This window comes from Xyrauchen texanus, chromosome 12 (assembly GCF_025860055.1).
Source record: "Xyrauchen texanus isolate HMW12.3.18 chromosome 12, RBS_HiC_50CHRs, whole genome shotgun sequence".
In the NCBI taxonomy this organism is placed as follows: Eukaryota; Metazoa; Chordata; class Actinopteri; order Cypriniformes; family Catostomidae; genus Xyrauchen; species Xyrauchen texanus.
In genome coordinates, this window is record NC_068287.1 from 43,472,556 (window position 1) to 43,495,769 (window position 23,214).

The 23,214-nt window shown below is 34.7% G+C and overlaps 2 protein-coding genes across 2 annotated transcripts in view; both read right to left on the minus strand.

The window, feature by feature from the left end:
• Positions 1 to 9,922, minus strand: part of LOC127652794 (exportin-6-like) — a 36,046-nt gene extending 26,124 nt beyond the window's left edge. Inside the window, exons 1-4 of the mRNA XM_052139177.1 lie at positions 9,731 to 9,922; positions 6,470 to 6,560; positions 3,457 to 3,569; positions 2,922 to 3,119 (exon numbers count right to left, since the gene is read on the minus strand). Coding sequence (XP_051995137.1) covers positions 2,922 to 3,119; positions 3,457 to 3,569; positions 6,470 to 6,560; positions 9,731 to 9,733 — 405 coding nt within the window. The 5' untranslated portion in view covers positions 9,734 to 9,922. The remainder of the gene's footprint in view (positions 1 to 2,921; positions 3,120 to 3,456; positions 3,570 to 6,469; positions 6,561 to 9,730) is intronic.
• Positions 9,923 to 12,590: 2,668 nt separating this feature from the next.
• antkmt (adenine nucleotide translocase lysine methyltransferase) lies at positions 12,591 to 21,319 on the minus strand. The gene is made up of 7 exons (XM_052139194.1): positions 21,254 to 21,319; positions 20,738 to 20,827; positions 18,965 to 19,128; positions 18,774 to 18,878; positions 17,821 to 17,961; positions 13,238 to 13,288; positions 12,591 to 13,027 (listed from the first exon to the last, which is right to left on the minus strand). The coding sequence occupies exons 3-7, from the start codon at positions 19,124 to 19,126 to the stop codon at positions 12,839 to 12,841; spliced, it is 648 nt and encodes a 215-aa protein (XP_051995154.1). The 5' UTR covers positions 19,127 to 19,128; positions 20,738 to 20,827; positions 21,254 to 21,319; the 3' UTR covers positions 12,591 to 12,838.
• Positions 21,320 to 23,214: the final 1,895 nt, after the last annotated feature.

The following is a 23,214-nucleotide window of genomic DNA, read 5'->3' on the forward strand; positions in this document are numbered from 1 at the left end:
ATCGGATCAAGTTTTGAAAAGTAACCATGGACCGTTACGAATCAAATTATTGCAAGCAACATTTAGATTATTAAAAAGCTATTATTAAATAGCTTTTTCTTGGTCTTAGACCTTCTTGGTTCTGGCTTTCGTGCGTGGACGTGTTTTAAAAATGTCTGTTGGTATTATTATTTGGCTGCGATGTAATGTATGATATCCATAGGCATAGACTGGTGGTGGTATAGTGGGCTAAAGCACATAACTGGTAATCAGAAGGTTGCTGGTTCGAGCCCCACAGAACCATTGTGTCCTTGAGCAAGGCACTTAACTCCGGTTGCTCCGGGGGGGATTGTCCCTGTAATAAGTGCACTGTAAGTCGCTTTGGATAAAAGCATCTGCCAAATGCATAAATGTAAATGCAAATGCATAGGGTGTCTTATTCATTGTAAAACAGTGTTTTCATAATGGCATGAATCGCAATGAAGGACAAGACTTAAAAATGCAGGAGCCACCACTGGGCGCACGCGCACACACGGGGCCAAAAGTTTGGAATAATGCACAGATTTTGCTGTTTCAGAAGGAAATTGGTACTTTAATTCACCAAAGTGGCATTCAACTGATCACAAAGTATAGTCAGGACATTACTGATGTAGAAAACAAAACAGCTCTACTCTAACGGCAAGAACGGTGGGCGGGCCTAAGCAGTGTCGATGATAGAGTAGGCATTGATCGGTTTATGCAGAGGCTGGCCTGTGCTGATGTAATACCTCACTATGACGTATTAGTGAGGAGGAAGTCGAGAACAAGCCATTTTGGCACCTTGGTTTCAATAAAGCCCTTTTTTGGACTAATGTAGTAGTTTTCAGTTCTGAAATTTACAGTATGTTTTATAGTGCTATGAACTCTTATAAGTCAAGATATCATGGTAAGTTTGATTTTCCCATTCATGACCCCTTTAAGGTCAATATTAGGTCAAAAAACAGAAACTGCTTTCTTTAGAAACTCGTCAGTCAATCATTGTTTTGAGGAATGAAGGCGACACAATGCTTGAAATTGCCAAAAAACTGCAGATTTCATACTGTAGACTTAGTGTAACTACAGTCTAACAAGGACAGAAAGAGATGTGGAAGACCAGATGTACAACTAAACAAGAGGATAAGTACATCAGAGTCTCTAGTTTGAGAAATAGACGCCTCACATGTCCTCCGCTGACAGCTTCATTGAATTCTACCTGCTCAACACCAGTTTCATGTACAACAGTAAAGAGAAGACTCAGGAGGACTTATGGGAAGAACTGCAAAGAAAAAGACACTTCTGAAACAGAAAAACATAAAGAAAAGGTTGGAGTGGGCAAAGAAACACAGACATTGGACAACAGATAATTGGAAAAGAGTGTTACGGATCTTAACCCCATTGAGCTTTTGTGGGATCAGCTAGACTGTAAGGTGCATGAGAAGTGCCCGACAAGACAGACACATCTATGGCAAGTGCTACAGGAAGTGTGGGGTGAAAGGTCACCGGAGTATCTGGACAAACTGACCGCTAGAATAACAAGGATTACACGTTATTATTGTTCTGACTACACATTGTGATCAGTTGAATGCCACTTTGGTGAATTAAAGAACCGATTTCTTTCCATAAAGAGCAAAATCTGAACATTATTCCAAAATTTTGGCTGCCAGGGTGTGTGTGTGTATTATATATATATAAAAAATGTCACGTAGCGTAACCATCAAGTAAAAAGTTATTAAAGTACTTTCCTTGCACTTTGAATACATGACTGTACACAACTTAATGATTAATTTATCTGTTTTATGGTTTTTGTCAACGCAAATAACAAAATGTCTAACTACATATCAACACAGAAGAGTAACTGCTTTGTGTGAATTGCGTTATTAATGAATTTTTGAATAAATTAATAGATTAAGAAACAAATTTGCATCAAATAATTTTTGCTGCTTGCTCAGTTTAACTAAAATGAACTAAAGAAACACAAATCTAGAACATTTTGATTTTATTGTGTTCCATCCATTAAAATGTGTATAAATGAAGTTAACTTAATCCATTTGAGTTGGGACTACATGAATACTTTTTGTGGTGTTAATGTAGCATCGATGAAAGTGGGCATGTGACTTCCATTACCCAGCATGCATTGCATGGGACTGAATAGGGAGAGCGAGTGTTGAAATTAAGTGTTATTTTATGCATTTTTGAGCAAGATGAGAACATGAGATTTGTTCATGTTTAATGGTCTGTTATATTAGTATTTAAAGAGTGTCGTTACGCTGGAGTTTTGGGGGTTACCACTGTGGTGAAGAACGGTGCTTTTGCTTTGGTTGAAAATGGACGTTCGAGTGCTGCTTAGCTCTAGAATTAAAAAAGACAGTACAAATTTTTCACTGTCCTTACACTTGCTCACCTGGCCTATACTAATGACTAATACAATTAATCAAGTTGGACCAACATATGATAATTATTTGAATAAAACCCTTAGCAAATTGAGTTTGATGAACCTAATGAAGTTGAGTTAACACAACTAGAGCACATTGATTTGATCTAATCCAACTAAATGATGCTAGCTCAATGAAACTGAGGACATTCAATTACATTATATGTAAGGGCAATGACTTGACTTTGAGTGCATTGACCTTAGAAGCCTTTATTTTGGTCACACATTATACATCATTTTTTGCATTTATACAGTGAAATGTAGTTGTTTTTCACATATCACAGCTAAGCTGGGGTCAGAGTGCAGGGTCAGCCATGATACAGCAACCCAGGAGCAGATAGGGTCAAGGGCCATGCTCAAGGGCCCAACAGTGGCATCTTGGCGGTGGTGGGGCTTGAACCCCCGAGCCACCACTGCCATGATCTTAATGAAGAAAGACCTGAAGTCTAATGCCCAAGAAGACTTATGCCCAAGAAGAAAGTATAATAAGGACCTGTAATGTGTTGCTGAAGAAGTCGTGGTAGAACATTGGCCAGTCTTGTCGTCCGATGTCCACAATGACTTTGCAGAGTTTGTTTCTGATGAAGAAAGGCAGAAGTGCATGCTGTGATAGCAGAAGCTTCGGCAAACAGCTTCGGAGTTCTGCTTTATCTTCACTGGCTACACCAACCCACATCTTATTGACGAGATTCTGATGAGAAATCAATACAATCTATTGTAATATCTCAATTGTCCAATATGGATTAAAATAAGCCTGTGTCCAGACTTATGTTCCAGGTTCAAGACAGCTTAAGCTCTAGAAACAGCATTTGTAGAATAATGTTCATTAGCACAGAAAATTATTTAGACTAATTTCCGTAAAAATCGTGTTTACGGTAAAGCCCATGGGACCAGCGTTCCAGAGGGCATAAAAGCCAAGTCATGCCACAAATGCTGTCGATGGAGATTAACTTGAAGTGTCCTTTTAGTCCAAAACAAATCGGGTACACTTAACAAACAGAAGATTGTGAATTAAAGAGGAATTTTACCTCGAACACAGTAAGACTGTACATCATGACGTATTCATTTCTGCTGTTGGATAGGAAGTACAGACAGTGCCTCCACGATCCAGGCTGCCCAGCAAAACTATTCAACAGCTCTTCTGCAATAAACAACAGCCATTACAAAAACACGATTGTGGGAAAGTGCAATAATGTCTAGTTGCGATTGAGAAAGCTCATGCATTTAACAAAATGAAACAACCCGAAGATGTAAGTCAATAAAATGTTAAATTGTATGGTTTGTTGGTTAAAAAAAACAAACAAAAACACTCTGTGAAAGCATCCATCATTGCTTAACACTAAGCGTTTACCACAACACAACGAAAAAGGGTGTGTAGTTCATTTTGCCCGGACCTGTACAGATCATCTTCAGTTAAGTCTAAAAGAAAGGGCTCGTCTTAATCTAAACTGCACTAAGGTGGATGAAGTGGAGCATATCAGACAAGAGTATTACATACAAAAACCTTTGTGTAAAAGCAAAAACCTCTTCCAATAGGATCCAGCATTGTTGTAACAACACCACAGAACTCTCATCTGGTTTTGCATATTAGCATGAATAAGAAAATGGTGTTTAACGGCACACTTACGCATCCTTAACATACAATTTGGTTTAAAAGTCTGAGAAAAAGGGATATGAATTTCAAAATGTCTTTGGTTAGCCACCTCGTGGTTTAAAATAGGGGCTCTCAACGGGGGTGTTATACAATTATTAACTGTTGATCTGTTTTTCCACTCACACCTATCATATCACTTCTGAAGACATGGATTTAACCACTGGAGTCGTATGGATTTCTTTTATGCTGTCTTTATGTGCTTACTGGAGCTTAAAAGTTCTGGTCACCATTCACTCACATTGTATGGACCTACAGAGCTGAAATATACTTCAAGAAATCTTTGTGCTCAGCAGAAGAAAGTCATACACATCTGGGATGTCATGAGGGTGTGTAGATGAGAGAACGTCCATTTTTGTGTGAACTATCCCTGTAACGGTGTGCCACAAGGCTCTGTACTCAGTCCCCTCTTATTTACAATTTATATAAACAATCTTGATCATTTTTATGCTGCTGTGCTTCATCTCTGGTAAAAAGCTTTCGTGGAATTGCAAACTGCTTGTAATTCTGTTCAAACTTCATCTCAGTTGAAGCTTGTACTTTACACTGACAAAACCAAACTAATGGTATTTTCTAAAGCAAAGGGCCCCAGAAGCTTCCACCAATTACTACTTTTCAGGGTGATGCAACTGATTCTGTTACTTCAGATACATATCTTGGGATTTTAGTTGATAATAGTCTTTCTTTTCAGCTTCATATTCAGCAACTTACAAAAAAAACTGAAGCTGAAACTGGGATTTTATTTCAGAAATAACGCTTGTTTTTCTTTTGAGGTTAAAAGGAGGTTTGTGTTAGCCAGCTCTTTTTGCCTAGGCTGGACTATGGTGATAATATATAGATGAATACTTCTGCCCAGTGTTTGAAATCAATTGACACCCTTTACCATGGAGCACTGAGATTTATTCTAAGCTGCAAAACTGTTACTCATCATTGCACTTTATATGACAGGGTTGGCTGGCCTTCTCTAGGCACCCGTAGGCTCGGTCACTGCCATATTTTTATCTATAAAGCCATTCTGGGGTTTCACCGGTCTTATTTGTGCATTTTTAAAAGAAGCTGTTATGCACTTTGATCACAGGACCTTATTTTACTAACTGTCCCTAATGCTAGAACTAATCTTGGCAAAAGGGCTTGTATGTACTCTGCGCCATCGGCTTGGAAAATCTTACAAGGTAGCCTAAAATTGGGAAAACTTGTCCCACTAAGTGTTTCTTAAGTAACTGATGAAAGCTTTTGAGACTGATTCTTTGTCCAGTCAATGTTTTTAACTAGTGTTGTTAGGTTTTTGTTTTGCTTTTTCAGACATTTTATTTGTTATATGTTGTCTGTTTGTAACTGTGAAATGACTTGCTGTTCCCTATCTTGGCCAGGACGCTCTTGAAAAAGAGATCTGTAATCTCAAGAGCCTTTCCTGGTTAAATAAAGTTTAAATAAATAACAGTGTCATTAAAATCTGATCTTTCATATGTAGGAACTAGTGAACTAGAAATAAATATTTCTTATTATTCAATTTACGTCATAACGTAGCTTTATACATTTTAAATATGCTAAAATGTTACTTTCCCAGTTGAAACTAGATTTTAAATGACAGAGTTTTTTAAACCGACTTCAAGTGGTTATATTGAAAGCGGGAAAACATCCAATTTATTTTAGTTGGGCAACTACTTTACACTTGCATAACATTTATTAATTTGCCAGGTACTTGTTTTTTTCAGTGACTTGCAGTGCAAAGCAATAGGTCTATTGTGTTCTCTGGGAAGTGAACCCTTGACCTTTGACCTGTAGCTGGTGCAATACAGCAGTTTTTATCAGTGCCCGACCGATATAAGATAAGGGAGTTTAAGCGGTGTCTCCACGGTAAATTGCTAACTCGCTTGTGAAATACAAACTGGAAAGTTACCAAACAATGACCCCATAATCTGTGAATTTTCCACCTCTAAAATTAGTCTCAAAAATCCCATATCAGTTGAGCTCTAGTTTTTATAGTAAAATTTTATTTGCAACCATGGTGTAAAACAGTCAGTACATCTACATGCACATTAAACGTTCGATTTTAGTCGAACAGAAACGATAACTCCTCTTTTCAACACGTAAACGCACTCTGATTTTTCCGAAGACTAACAGACCTAGATAATGCGATTTTAACTTTGCTTAAACCACCACAGCTGGCCTATTTGGCATCCTTCCTACAAATATTCAATTCAATGTTGTGTCATACATACAAAAACTGATGTAGCTCGATTACAACGGCACATGCAAACATACAGAATGTGAAATAGACAGTTTTGTATGAGAATTTGTAAGGAGCTGTCATAAACAGACAAAGATTGACTCTGCAAAAATGTAAGTGTAGACATGATACTGTAAAGGGGCAATGTTAGTATGCTCACCGATCTCTCGCTTGCGGTCATTGGTGGTGCAGCTGTGAAAAAACTCTGTCATAAGACTCTCGAGGGCCCGTAAGGAGCCCTCCTCTGACGCCTTCAACAGATAGAGAGAAAGAAAGATGGTGGAAGGGCAGAAGAGAAAGATGACAAGTTAATATTTCCAGCTCAACCACATCTCGAATGCATATGCTCTAATATTCATACATAGCTCTTGATTTGATATCGATTCACATGGGTATATTTCATGTACCTTTTGATTAGTGAAATAAATGATCGCTCAGCTATTGCTGTTAATTATACAGGACACCTTTTAACCAGGTACATTATGAAAATTTTAATTTGACTAATATTTTATTAGTTTTTCATCATTTGGGTCACATTTTAGCTTTTTAACCATTAAATGCATGGTAATTGTCCCACACACTCTTACATATTCGAGTCTATAGAGACCTGGCACTTATATCTATAAAAAATGAATACATTTATCTTTTATTTGGGGGCTTTTTTCAGCAAATGTTAATATGCTAACTACTATAATAACTGACTTAATTCGATAAATTATATTAATCGTTTGACACCACTACTTGACATGAAGACAACATCATCTGCAAAAAGCAGCGATGAGGTGGTCATCATCGGTCCATGACCTTCAGCTCTCACTGGATCGCTTGGCAGTCGAGTGTGAGGCGGCTGGGATGAGGATTAGCACCTCTAAATCTGAGGCCATGGTTCTCAGCAGGAAACCGATGGAGTGCGTACTCCAGGTAGGGAAGGAGGTATTGCCCCAAGTGAAGGAGTTCAAGTACCTCGGGGTCTTGTTCACGCAGTGAGGGGACAATGGAGCCGGAGGTTGGCCGGAGAATCGGGGCAGCGGGGGCGGTATTGCACTCGCTCTATCGCACCGTTATCACGAAAAGAGAGCTGAGCCGAAAGGCAAAACTCTCGATCTACCGGTCAATTTTTGTTCCTACCCTCACCTATGGTCATGAAGGCTGGGTCATGACCGCAAGAACTAGGTCGCGAGTACAAGCGGCCGAAATGGGCTTCTTCAGGAGGGTGGCGGGCTTCTCCCTTAGAGATAGGGTGAGGAGCTCAGTCATCCGTGAGGAGCTCGGAGCAGAGCCGATGCTCCTTTGCGTTGAAAGGAGCCAGTTGAGGTGGTTTGGGCATCTGGTAAGGATGCCACCTGGGTGCCTCCCTAGGGAGGTGTTTCAGCCACGTCCAGCTGGGAGAAGGCCTCGGGGAAGACCCAGGATTAGGTGGAGAGATTACATCACCACACTGGCCTGGGAACGCCTCGGGGTCCCCCAGTCAGAGCTGGTTAATGTGCCTCGAGATAGGGAAGTTTGGGGCCCCCTGCTGGAGCAGCTGCCCCCGTGACCCGACTTCGGATAAGCGGTTGAAGATGGATGGACCACTACTTGATATTCAATAAACAACCCCAATTACGAAAAAGTTGGGACAGTATGAAAAATGCTAATAAATCAAAAAGGAGTGATTTGTAAATTATATTCAGCCTATTTACGTACAGTAATTTCAAATAAGATGATTGCAACATACTCCAAAAATGTTGGGACAGTCGAGTGTTTACCCTGTGAAGCATCACCATTTCTTCTAATAACACTTAAAGTATTTGGGCACTGAAGACAGTGTCCTGTCTGCATTCATGACATTCTCAAAGATGTGCCAGTTACCCATGCCATGGGCACTGACACACCCGTGGCCCATACAGACACTGGCTTTTGGACCTGATGCTAATAACAGCTTGGATGGTCCTTTTCCTCTTTGGACCGGAGAACACAACGGCAGTATTTTTCAAAAACTACTTGAAATGTGGACTCGAAGGACCAAATAACCCAGTTCCACTGTTCTACTTTCCATCTAAAATGAGACCGAGTCCAGAGAAGTCGGCAGCGCTGCTGGACAGTGATGATGTACGGCTTCTCCTTTACACAGTAAAGTCTTAACTTGCATCTGCTGATGCAGCGGCGAGTGGTGTTGACTAACAAAGGTTTACTACAGTAATCCCAAGCCCAGGTTCATGATATCCATTACAGATGAATGATGTTTTTTAAGACCGTGACGTCTGAGGGGTCAGAGATCACGAGCATTCAGAAGTGGTTTTCGTCTTGCCCTTTACGCACCGAGATTTGACCAGATTCCCTGAATCTTTTAATTATAATGTGCACCATAGAGGGTGAAATGCCCAACATCCTTGCAATATGTCTTTGGGGAACATTGTTCATTGCTAATCAAATTGTTATTAGCCTTAAATTGCCCCTGTCTCAACTTTTTTAGAGCGTGTTGCAATCATCTAATTTGAAATTACATTACATAAAAATTATTATTAAAAAAATGAAATTCACAAGGTAAAACATCATATAATGTTTAGTTGTAGTGCTTTCAATATAGCAACGGGTGAACATAATTTACAAATATATAGCTATCATATGCCTTCAGAAGACTTAGAATATTGCACAAGTGATGTGGACTACTTTTATGGTTTTGAATGACATTGGGGTTAGTAAATGATGGGGGGGGGGTATCCCTTTTAGACAATTGTAGGGGGAATTAAATATCAATGAATCTCGTTGCTTTTTTCCTATTCTTAACTTCTTGTTTACATTGCACTCTCAATATACTCCTCTCACATACAAGTGTGAGAGAGTGCACAGAAAAGTGAAAAAGGAGGAAGAGGAAAACAGGAAGTGGGCTTCTGGTGATGCTCAGGGTTCAGAATTCTTCGTATGAGTCATGACATGTCGCATAACTTCAGTGCGATTGTGACGTCAGAATGGAATTAGAACGCGTTTGATTTCCTGAATACTGCTCAGATTATCATGAACTCAGGACAGAGATGCAGAATCACATTTTCTTAACGAAGAGCTTCATTTATGTAAAAACTACCTGGTACTATTCGTTACTGGTTTAATATCTTGTGCATTTTGTTTGCTTTCATATCTAAAATATCTATAGCTACTGTAAATGCATTTCATAAGACACCGTATTATGCACACTCACCTACATTTCAAATTATTTGACAGCTACTTTTGGACAAAATCAAAATCAACCTTTAACATATAGTAGAGAGTCATATGATTATTTTCAAAAGCGTAAAAGTAAAAGTAAAAGCAACTTCCAGGCCTTGGTGGCGACATAAAAAGTGCATGTATTTTCAATTACACAGACATTGCACAATCCACATTCTAGATCAGACTGCTGATTGTTTGTATTGTGAATTTATATGCATGAACGTTGACTCACCATGCCTGGGCTCTGATCTTTAATGCGGCTATAATATGTGATGAATCCGGTTCTGTTCGCTCATGCTTCCTCGAGGGCCTGTTTTTCTCACCTCCTGGAAGCACCGAAAGTCCGCATCGCTGTCCCGCACACGCACGGGCCCGGTTTGAGCTGCCGGACACTTGTTATTATTGTTGATCTAGCGCGAGCTGTAGGGGGCGAGACTGTGGCTGCCGCTGCCCGAATCCACGGAGATAAGCCGAATGAAACGACTGCGCAAATTAGAGAAAATGAACACAACACCGGTGGTAAAAAAATATGTCGGGACTCTAGTCTTTGCGTCTCAGGGGGTGTTAGCTTCGTAAGGGGCCCGGTGCTTTAATTTGAGCCCTGTGAAGGCTGATAGAGCCACTCCTTGAGTTGGTCAGGTCGCTCTTTCCGTGCAGGCCTCTCGCAGCTTCCTCTCCTCTGCCCATTAAATTGGCGGAAGTGACGTTACATCGTAGAATTACTAAATAAGCGGGTAGAATTGCAAGTAGCGTGACAGTAGGTTGCTTCAATGGGCGGGGCTTAGAGGCTCGGAAGTTGTCTCTAATTGGTCAGCTTTGGCGAACTTTTGTGTCCCGCAGGATGATATCAGAAATGTAATTCATTTTAGGATTTTACATTGTGATCTGAGCTGGAATCAAATAATAATTTACTCAAAATCAACTATTTCTTAGCAAGTTAAATGTGTTAATTGGTTTTACATTGGAGGAGTTTCATTTTTGCACACTTTCAAAAAGTGCCCTCAGAGTTTAAAAATATTTTTACTATTTTACTTTCAATTTAATATATTATATATTATATTTTTTTCTTAGTGTTTTTATTTGTGTGTATTTTTATTGCAGTACTAATTATTGACTAATATAGCCAATAGTCCAGTCAACGAGAAAGAGTTTTTTATATATATATATATATATTTATTATTATTTGTGTGTGTGTGTGTGTGTATGTGTGTGTGTGTGTGTGTGTGTGTGTGTGTGTGTGCAAAAAAAACATATAGAGTACATGTTGCGGGATTCAAAAAAAATAATAATTTATCATAAACATATTAATACAAATGCAATAAAGCACTTTTTTTTTTCTTCAGTAATGTACACATTTTCTTTGCTTCCAATCATACAATAAAAAAAATTAAAACATTTTTTTTCAAAAGAATAAATTATTTAGTCGATTTTTTTATTACTTGACATTGTAATCATGTAGTCGTAAAAACTTATTTTAAACTATTCAAAATGAAAGAATAGCAAAAGTGGACCGTTGAATCGATGGTGCAATTGCGTGACACCTGTTACTTTTCTCAGCGCTGTTCAGGATTAACCAATCATAGTCGTTTGTAATTACTGGAAAAGGCATTTTTAAAAATTAGTTAACCAAGCTTTTATTTTTTATTTTTTATTTTTTTGTAGTAGGAACCAATCCGTGGGTTCAATAGATTTAAACGATTATACTTGTTATTGTACAAATGTCTCCAATAAGAAAAAAATCGTCCTGAGATTTACATGCAGCTCAATGGAGGACTCGGCTGTCTGAGCCGCCGTGCGCCCCCTGGAGGAAGACATCTTTGCGCACCATAAGAAACAGTTATTAGTAGCTAGTTAGCAGTAGCATTCACCACTAAATGTTCTGAACCCATTAAACAACCGGAAGTGAAATCTTAATCTTGGGCCGGATGAAACCGGCCGCAACGAGACACATGTATGCAGAGGATGCAGATATTACCTCATTATTACACAGTGTGCATCCTGTACCCACTGTGTTTTATTAATTCATTTGATTAATCATTGTATTATATATCATTAACAATACTAATAGGATAAGAGAGGTTTTAAATATTTAAATTATTTTATTCATTCAATAGCATATTTGTGTTTTTGCTGTCTGGATTTGGTTGGTGCTGATCTTACAAAAAATTACTGTTACTTACTATTATATAAAAAGTACTTTTATATAAATTGGCCATTCAGAAAAAGAATGGTGGTTAACCACTAGTTAATACCATGCTACCATGTTCAAATAATACCATGATACTGTCTGAGTGATCCGTTAGTGTGGTAGATTTGTGCCGGTAATTGGGCTCTTGTGAACAGTCATTTCTGGCTGTGAAAGTGAAGAGCTTGTGTTTGTCTTCTAGTTGTCTAATGTGGTTTGCTCAACGGCTTCATCTTTTGCAACCTGTCAACTCCACTACACGTAGATTAAGACTGCAAATTGAATGGTAAATAAACAGAGAAGCATACACTTTACGAGGAAAAGACTACACAAATAAATACATAAATACAGTTTATTTCTTTGCTCTATAAAAGATACATTTCTTGAAATATTGCACACACGACATTATCTAGGTCACATTAAAAAAACAGGAAGTGATCCACGGCTTAAAACACTTTAATGATCTCCCACAGACATCAACTTTGTTTTTGATTTGTTCTGAGTTGCATGACTTAAAGTTACAGCACAATATAAATTCTGTTGATTTAATTGTGTATACAGCTCTGGAAAATATTAAGAGACCACTGCAAAATTTGCGGTTTCTCTGGATTTACTATTTATAAGTATGTGTTTGAGTAAAATGAACATTTTTGTTTTATTCTGAAAAGTACTGACAACATTTCTCCCAAATTACAAATCAAAATATTGTCATTTAGAGCATTTATTTGCAGAATATGACAACTGGTAATGTTATTTTGACCCGTTGTCATATTCTGCAAATAAATGCTCTAAATGACAATATTTTGATTTGTAATTTGGGAGAAATGTTGTCAGTACTTTTCAGAATAAAACAAAAAAGTTCATTTTACTCAAACACATACTTATAAATAGTAAATCCAGAGAAACCGCAAATTTTGCAGTGGTCTCTTACTTTTTTGCAGAGCTTTATATACAGTAGATTTATATATATATATATATGATTTTATTGATATTTTATTGTATCATTATATATTTATATATATTATATATATATATATATTTCTAAATCCATTTAAAAAACATTTTGCACAATACATCTTTAAAAATACAATAAAACTGTTATAAAATCAAGCTAAAATAAATAAAACTATTAGTGTAGCTGAACAATTAGCTGGTTTAGTCTGTTACATTTTCATCCTTTGATTGGCAGCGTTGTCTCAGTTCTTGTACACGATAGGCCCATGCTCTGTCCGCGCCTTCCCCCTCTACCTTACACGCCGTCCAATCAGTGAACGGAAAGCGTCCCGCCACAATCAAAGCATCTTTAGGAAGTTCAGCCAGTAGCTTCTTTTGTAAAAGACTTAGCTGGTAAACACAAACCCACAGAACACAATATATATAAGACTTTACTCTCAATAATATCATGCAAATAAAGTTTTATTGATGAGGTCCTGCATTACTCAAAGCACTGTAGTCATAAATACAGATATTGGTAATTATTGGCATTATTGCTGCACTCATTCACACTAAATCTTATTAACGAAAATGTGATTCAAGAATCACTGCATTACTCACCACACTAGGGGCCAGAAATACCGTTACATTCTTATAAGTTGACAGATCAACCTAAAAACACACACAAATGCATACATTTTTGATAATGTCTATTAAACATAGTTTGTTTCTGTAAGATAATCTGTTTGACAATATAGTAGTATAGTATAGCATAGTATGTATAGTTTACATACAGTATAAGATAATTATAGTAGGCGTATATAGTTGTGTAGTATAGTGCATACATATACAATTATTTGTTTGAGTATATAGTAGTATAGTGTGGTAGAGTACAATATGGTATAGTGTAGTATAGTCTCTATATAAGATAATTATTTGAGTATATAGTAATGTAGTTTAGTATACAGTAGTATAGTATAATATAGTATAGAATAGTATAGTTTAGTATAGTCTATATATAAGATCATTTATTTGAGTATGTAGTAGTGTAGTTTAGTATACAGTAGTATAGTATAATATAGTGTAGATTAGTATAGTTTAGTATAGTCTATATATAAGATCATTTGTTTGAGTATGTAGTAGTGTAGTTTAGTACAGTAGTATAGTATAATATAGTATAGAATAGTATAGTTTAGTATAGTCTATATATAAGATCATTTCTTTGAGTATGTAATAGTGTAGTTTAGTATACAGTAGTACAGTATAATATAGTATAGAATAGTATAGTTTAATATAGACTATATATAAGATCATTTATTTGAGTATGTAGTAGTGTAGTTTAGTATTCAGTAGTATAGTATAATATAGTATAGAATAGTATAGTTTAGTATAGACTATATATAAGATCATTTATTTGAGTATGTAGTAGTGTAGTTTAGTATTCAGTAGTATAGTATAATATAGTATAGAATAGTATAGTTTAGTATAGACTATATATAAGATCATTTATTTGAGTATGTAGTAGTGTAGTTTAGTATTCAGTAGTATAGTATAATATAGTATAGAATAGTATAGTTTAATATAGACTATATATAAGATCATTTATTTGAGTATGTAGTAGTGTAGTTTAGTATTCAGTAGTATAGTATAATATAGTATAGAATAGTATAGTTTAGTATAGTCTATATATAAGATCATTTATTTGAGTATGTAGTAGTGTAGTTTAGTATACAGTAGTATAGTATAATATAGTATAGAATAGTATAGTTTAGTATAGACTATATATAAGATCATTTATTTGAGTATGTAGTAGTGTAGTTTAGTATTCAGTAGTATAGTATAATATAGTATAGAATAGTATAGTTTAGTATAGACTATATATAAGATCATTTATTTGAGTATGTAGTAGTGTAGTTTAGTATTCAGTAGTATAGTATAATATAGTATAGAATAGTATAGTTTAGTATAGACTATATATAAGATCATTTATTTGAGTATGTAGTAGTGTAGTTTAGTATTCAGTAGTATAGTATAATATAGTATAGAATAGTATAGTTTAGTATAGACTATATATAAGATCATTTATTTGAGTATGTAGTAGTGTAGTTTAGTATTCAGTAGTATAGTATAATATAGTATAGAATAGTATAGTTTAGTATAGTCTATATATAAGATCATTTATTTGAGTATGTAGTAGTGTAGTTTAGTATACAGTAGTATAGTATAATATAGTATAGAATAGTATAGTTTAGTATAGTCTATATATAAGATCATTTGTTTGAGTATGTAGTAGTGTAGTTTAGTATACAGTAGTATAGTATAATATAGTATAGAATAGTATAGTTTAGTATAGACTATATATAAGATCATTTATTTGAGTATGTAGTAGTGTAGTTTAGTATACAGTAGTACAGTATAATATAGTATAGAATAGTATAGTTTAATATAGACTATATATAAGATCATTTATTTGAGTATGTAGTAGTGTAGTTTAGTATTCAGTAGTATAGTATAATATAGTATAGAATAGTATAGTTTAGTATAGACTATATATAAGATCATTTGTTTGAGTATGTAGTAGTGTAGTTTAGTATACAGTAGTATAGTATAATATAGTATAGAATAGTATAGTTTAGTATAGTCTATATATAAGATCATTTCTTTGAGTATGTAATAGTGTAGTTTAGTATACAGTAGTACAGTATAATATAGTATAGAATAGTATAGTTTAATATAGACTATAAGATCATTTATTTGAGTATGTAGTAGTGTAGTTTAGTATTCAGTAGTATAGTATAATATAGTATAGAATAGTATAGTTTAGTATAGTCTATATATAAGATCATTTGTTTGAGTATGTAGTAGTGTAGTTTAGTATACAGTAGTATAGTATAATATAGTATAGAATAGTATAGTTTAGTATAGTCTATATATAAGATCATTTATTTGAGTATGTAGTAGTGTAGTTTAGTATACAGTAGTATAGTATAATATAGTGTAGATTAGTATAGTTTAGTATAGTCTATATATAAGATCATTTGTTTGAGTATGTAGTAGTGTAGTTTAGTATACAGTAGTATAGTATAATATAGTATAGAATAGTATAGTTTAGTATAGTCTATATATAAGATCATTTCTTTGAGTATGTAATAGTGTAGTTTAGTATACAGTAGTACAGTATAATATAGTATAGAATAGTATAGTTTAATATAGACTATATATAAGATCATTTATTTGAGTATGTAGTAGTGTAGTTTAGTATTCAGTAGTATAGTATAATATAGTATAGAATAGTATAGTTTAGTATAGTCTATATATAAGATCATTTCTTTGAGTATGTAGTAGTGTAGTTTAGTATACAGTAGTATAGTATAATATAGTATAGAATAGTATAGTTTAGTATAGTCTATATATAAGATCATTTCTTTGAGTATGTAATAGTGTAGTTTAGTATACAGTAGTACAGTATAATATAGTATAGAATAGTATAGTTTAATATAGACTATATATAAGATCATTTATTTGAGTATGTAGTAGTGTAGTTTAGTATTCAGTAGTATAGTATAATATAGTATAGAATAGTATAGTTTAGTATAGTCTATATATAAGATCATTTGTTTGAGTATGTAGTAGTGTAGTTTAGTATACAGTAGTATAGTATAATATAGTATAGAATAGTATAGTTTAATATAGACTATATATAAGATCATTTATTTGAGTATGTAGTAGTGTAGTTTAGTATTCAGTAGTATAGTATAATATAGTATAGAATAGTATAGTTTAGTATAGTCTATATATAAGATCATTTGTTTGAGTATGTAGTAGTGTAGTTTAGTATACAGTAGTATAGTATAATATAGTATAGAATAGTATAGTTTAGTATAGTCTATATATAAGATCATTTCTTTGAGTATGTAATAGTGTAGTTTAGTATACAGTAGTACAGTATAATATAGTATAGAATAGTATAGTTTAATATAGACTATATATAAGATCATTTATTTGAGTATGTAGTAGTGTAGTTTAGTATTCAGTAGTATAGTATAATATAGTATAGAATAGTATAGTTTAGTATAGACTATATATAAGATCATTTGTTTGAGTATGTAGTAGTGTAGTTTAGTATACAGTAGTACAGTATAATATAGTATAGAATAGTATAGTTTAGTATAGACTATATATAAGATCATTTATTTGAGTATGTAGTAGTGTAGTTTAGTATACAGTAGTATAGTATAATATAGTATAGAATAGTATAGTTTAGTATAGTCTATATATAAGATCATTTGGTTGAGTATGTAGTAGTGTAGTTTAGTATACAGTAGTATAGTATAATATAGTATAGAATAGTATAGTTTAGTATAGACTATATATAAGATCATTTATTTGAGTATGTAGTAGTGTAGTTTAGTATACAGTAGTACAGTATAATATAGTATAGAATAGTATAGTTTAGTATAGTCTATATATAAGATCATTTGGTTGAGTATGTAGTAGTGTAGTTTAGTATACAGTAGTATAGTATAATATAGTATAGAATAGTATAGTTTAGTATAGTCTATATATAAGATCATTTGGTTGAGTATGTAGTAGTGTAGTTTAGTATACAGTAGTATAGTATAATATAGTATAGAATAGTATAGTTTAGTATAGACTATATATAAGATAATTTATTTGAGTATGTATTAGTGTAGTTTAGTATACAGTAGTATAGTATAATATAGTATATATATATATATAAGATAATTTATTTGAGTATGTAATAGTGTAGTTTAGTATACAGTAGTATAGTATAATATAGTATAGAATAGTATAGTTTAGTATAGACTGTATATAAGATCATTTATTTGAGTATGTATTAGTGTAGTTTAGTATACAGTAGTATAGTATAATGTAGTATAGAATGGTATAGTTTAGTATAGACTATATATAAGATCATTTATTTGAGTATGTAGTAGTGTAGTTTAGCATACAGTAGTATAGTATAATATAGTATAGAATAGTATAGTTTAGTATAGACTATATATAAGATCATTTATTTGAGTATGTAGTAGTGTAGTTTAGTATACAGTAGTATAGTATAACATAGTATAGAATAGTATAGTTTAGTATAGACTATATATAAGATCATTTATTTGAGTATGTAGTAGTGTAGTTTAGTATACAGTAGTATAGCATAATGTAGTATGAGTATGTAGCATTACCTTCCACAGGTCCTCTCGTCGATATGAAACACTTCTGTGATGTCCGGCTCTCCACGCATGAAAGTATGCAAGACGAACAAGCCAGGGGTTGAGTTCATATCCTACTGCAGGAGAGAATCCATGACGATGTGCTTCTAATACCTGCACATATTAAAAACAAACATCAATACGTACATATACATAAACATCAAAACATACTGTACCAGGGACTGGGTAGCTCAGCGAGTATTGACGCTGAATATCTCCCCTGGAGTCGCGAGTTCGAATCTAGGGCATGCTGAGTGACTCCAGCCAGGTCTCCTAAGGAACCAAATTGGCCCGGTTGCTAGGGAGGATAGAGTCACATGGGGTAACCTCCTCATGGTCATGATTAGTGGTTCTCGCTCTCAATGGGGTGTGTGGTAAGTTGTGCGTGGATCGCGAATAGTAGCATGAGCCTCCACATGCTGTGAGTCTCTGCGGTGTCATGCACAACGAGTCACGTGATAAGATGCGCGGATTGATGGTCTCAGAGGGGGAGTTCAACTGAGACTCGTCCTCCACCACCCGGATTGAGGTGAGCAATCGCACCACCACGAGGACCTACTAAGTAGTGGGAATTGGGCATTCCAAAAATTGGGAGAACTTTTTTATATAAAATATAAAAAAACATGCAGTACCACTCCATTACATATACAATATGCACACAATATGCATATATATTTACCCATAGTTTATAGAGGGACAAATGGAGGCCTTTATGTCACCAAACAACACAACGGTAATAATACTTGTTAAGTCCTTAACACTAAGTATGAGCAACAGTAAGTGATGCTTCCCTTAGCGAATGCCACTAATAGTAATGTCTAGTCTGGGTTCAGATCAGGTCAAAAAGGACATTGACACTGTAATACAGTCTATGAACACAAAAAGGTAGTGCTACATTTAATACATTTAATCACTGAATCACTTACAATCCTGCCATCACCTGAGCCCAGGTCAGCGACGGCTCCAGATCGGCCTTTCATCAGAGTCATAACGTTACGTACTTGAGATCTGCTCGCTGGCATGTAAGGCACCTGCAACTCAGAAGCAATTATTAGGCTGACAAATCACTTACCATATGCAGCATTAATACCGACACACTCCTCGGGTCAAATCTCACCTGCAATTTGAGTGGCACTCTGCGAAAGCCTGGCATGAGAATTCCTGCCCAGACGGCATAGACTGCCAAACCACTGCCCGCTGTCAGCTGCAAGATTTGCCAACCTCCCAATCGCCTATCCTTAAATGGTGAAATGACTTCATCTTGTATGTCATCTTCCATGGCTAAAAATGAAAACCAGGCTGTGTTTTATTATTTATCTTAATAACCTCTCTTTATTGAATTATAAATGTTTATAGTGCACATGGGTTGATACCCGTCCCCTGAGGTCCAGGCTTGTATTAATGCATAGGGTGATTCTTAAGCTACCATGATTGTGCCTTTCAAGGAAAATTTTGGGTTCAATACAAGTTAAGCTCAATTGGATATAACTGGTTACACAGAAAACGTTATTAAGGGATTTTATCACACTAAAATCATGTTAACACACATAGGGCTCTATTTTCGTCTACATGCTACGACTGTGCACAACCTACATTCATATTAACCACATGTTCCATGCGTATAAAAGCAGCGTGTCCCAATTAACAAGGTGCACAATAAAAGTAAATCCCTTTTATTATTATTCCAATTCATTGCATACAGTCCATTTACACTCTTATGAATGTGCAGTCTTTGTTGAAATCGCTGGTGCTTGAGGGAATGGACTGTATAATAGGACGGAGACAGTGCAATAACCGGAGAAGAACCTCCATTGAGCTGATTAGCGGCTTGTGTGCATGATTTCACCAAACCCACTTGCACCTAGATTTAATGCACGCTTGCATGAAAATGCCAACACTTCATGCCCATTGACTTTGCGCTTATGAGTTAAGGCCTTGCGCTGCGAGAGGGCCTGTGTTGCTCAGCGAGTATTGACGCTGACTACCACACCAGGAGTCCCGAGTTCGAATCCAGGGCGTGCTGAGTGACTCCAGCCAGGTCTGCGAAGCAACCAAATTGGCCCGGTTGCTAGGGAGGGTAGAGTCACATGGGGTAACCCCCTCGGGGGTCACTATAATGTGGTTCGCTCTTGAAGGAGTTGGGCGTGGATGCCGCGGAGAATAGCGTGAAGCCTCCAAACGTGCTACGTCTCCGCGGTAACACTCTCAACAAGCCACGTGATAAGATGCACGGATTGACGGTCTCAGACGCGGAGGCAACTGAGATTCGTCCTCCGCCACCCGGATCGATGCGATGTGATTGAGTCACTATGACACCACGAGGACTTAGAGCGCATTGGGAATTGGGCGTTCCAAATTGGGGAGAAAGTTGCGCTGCGGCTAATGCTTGCATGCTTAAATATTGCCCTTATTGTTTATGTCTTGTGTCTATACTTTTGAAACGGTGAGTATTTTAACGTTTACCAACTGGCCCCATTGACTTCCATTGTAAGTGCCTCACTGTTACCCAGATTTATGCCGTTTGAGTATAATCTATTTATAAGGTAATTTGCTTGAGTTTGTAGTATAACTTATATCCCAAGAATATAGCCTATAAAAATCTATTTCTGCACATTGGATTTGAAAAGACTGTGAATGAAAAATGACAGATGTTCAGCTTTAATATGAAGTTATTCCATTATATAAATACCAATTATAGCCCTTTTTACATCATAACATGCATTTTAGAGGGGTCAAAAGGGAATTTAACATGCCTGGGGATATGTAACTACATTGGTAGTATATGAAGTGGAAGTAATGTGGTGACATGAAAATGAACTGGATTTATTCAATGTGAAATATGATTTAATATGGCTCAGAAAGTGCTAGATAAGTACAAAATGAACCTCACAATTGCAGGTTGCCCCTGTTTACAGTGTATATTCTGATTCTTGATGGTGTCTTTTGCTGCAGTCACTCAACATGAAGACACATGGAGCCTCTGTAAATCAGATGTGAGGATGAAAAATAAAGTTAAACTGTTCAAATAAAGTTAAACAAGAGACAAAGCTATTACGTCACTATCCAAACAAAGAAGACTGGAACCTGCCACTTTTACTGATCTATGACCTCACACCAAAAACACACCAAAAGCTTGTTTTAATAGTTTCCATTGATTAAAAATGCTCCATTTAATTTAGAACATTTATTAAAATTATTTGACATTAGAGAAAATCTGGGCATAAGCCACTTGTCATTATTATATACACGTCAGCACAGACAGGAAATGTGCAAAATATGCAATTCAAGAGAATAATATTAGTTTCAAAGCCGTGCAATGTACGTGTGTTGCACTCGTTCCTTTAAAAAAGGAAATAAAAATTAACATTCCCAAACTATCGACAACATTCAGAGGTGAGCGACTAACCTTCACTGTACGCGATGTGACATAATGTAGCTACAGCTGTAGAGATGACTGTAGGACACTTTCCGTTTCGGATATTTCAAAATAAAAGTCCCTGAGTTTATTAATGGCTGAATTCGAAAACATACTGTACATTGAACTCACATATTATTAAAACATAAAAAAAACACGTGCGACAAAGCTTAAAACAAAGCTATATCGCTTTCATTTTTAATTGTAGATAATAAACCTTTATTCTAGATGTGCTGGAATTAAAGGGCTGTAATACTTTAACGTATTACAGTATTTAATATTGAAAATTAGTAGTAAATATTTAAAATATAAAATCTTCAGTTAAATTTAATTTATTTTTTAATTTAATTTAATTTATAAAAAAAAAAAAATCAGCTATGATCACCTTAATACACGTCACACCAAAAGCTTGTTATTAACATTTCCCAATTAATTAAACATGCTTTATTTAATCAGGACGTTACATTTTATTTAATTTTTGTATTATTTCATTTTGTTTAATTTTATTTCACTTTAATTTAATTTTATTTTATTTTATTTATTATTTTATTTTATTTTAAACATTTGTTGAACTATGATGACCTCAATACACTTCACACCAAAAGCTTGTTTTTAATATTTACTAATTAATTAGACATGCTTTATTTAATTAGGACATTACATTGTATTTAATTTTTGTATTACTTAATTTTATTTAATTGAATTCGAATTAATTTTATTTTTTTTTATTTTTTTATTTTACACATTTGTTGAGCTATGATGACCTCAATACACTTGCAACTCACTACAAAAACTTGTTTTAAATATTTTCCAATTAATTAAACATGCTTTATTTAATTTAGGACATTAAATGTAATTTTATTTTTGTGTAATTTAATTTAATTTAACTTAACATAACTTAACTTAACTTAATTTAATTTAATTTAATTTAATGAATTTTACCACAGAAATTTAGGTATTCTAGAATTACGTTTTGTGCTCATCTTTTCTTTGTCTTTTTTTTTTACACGGCACCAAATTATTTGCAGTTTATATCTTGTCCATCGTTCAAAATGTTCTTTCAAGTTCAGTGTGATTGCTTCTTTCTTTAACAAAGAGATTATACAAAACAGAGTTTATTTTACAAACTTCTGTGAAATGGGCTAAATAAAATACAGCGTATCTCTTTATGTGACATCATTACTGATGGCTTAATTAGTCAGATTATTGAGTGATAGGATACTCAGTGATGCATCATTATCTAGTAGCGACAGCACAGATTTAAATGAATCAAGATTGAACAGAATTAAATCACTTTGAACCAGCTGATGACGTTATAACTCTTTTATAACTTGACAAGTGAACATGATAAAATACCTTGCATGCTACTGAACTACTGAAACTAACTGTGTAAAACAATATGTGGCAGAAGAAGTTATAGCCTATTAATTCAAACTCAATAATCAGACCATTGTTGAAAATGCCTTTATTTAAAACCTCAAAGCTTATTTCAAACCATTCCCTCTTCTTCTATTCATTTCAGTTGGAGATATTGGTCTTGCAGGAGAGGGTAGTCAACCCATCAGAAATATTTTAGAATATAGGATACATTTTAGAAATGTGATATCAACGAGCCTTTTATTGCTTTGTAGTAACTGGTATATTTTTCACCATAGTAATTGTAAGCTGATGTTTACTTTTCAAATGAGTTGTTTAGTTTATTATATCATAGTACCAAACATGTTAAAACATTCACACATATTTGTGTTTTTAAAATGCAAATCCATGTTTACAGTGTTAATATTTACATTATATGCTCTACTGAATCTGCAAATGAGTAAAACAGTAAACATTTGAATATTTAACACACCATTGCTTGTTCCCAAAAATCAAGATTCTGTCACCCGACATTTCACACTGTTCACAAAAAGCAATTTTATGACTTCAGAATACCTGGCATATAGTGCAAAAGT

Bases quoted from the DNA above. Each gene is read 5' to 3' on its own strand.
- antkmt (XM_052139194.1), bottom strand. From the start codon at position 19,126: ATGGAAGATGACATACAAGATGAAGTCATTTCACCATTTAAGGATAGG. The intron at 17,962-18,773 runs GTAAGTGATTCA...TAATATGTGCAG, and splicing joins GCTCAGGTGATGGCAGGATT to GTATTAGAAGCACATCGTCA. The intron at 13,028-13,237 runs GTGAGTAATGCA...TGTGTTTACCAG, and splicing joins TATTTCTGGCCCCTAGTGTG to CTAAGTCTTTTACAAAAGAA.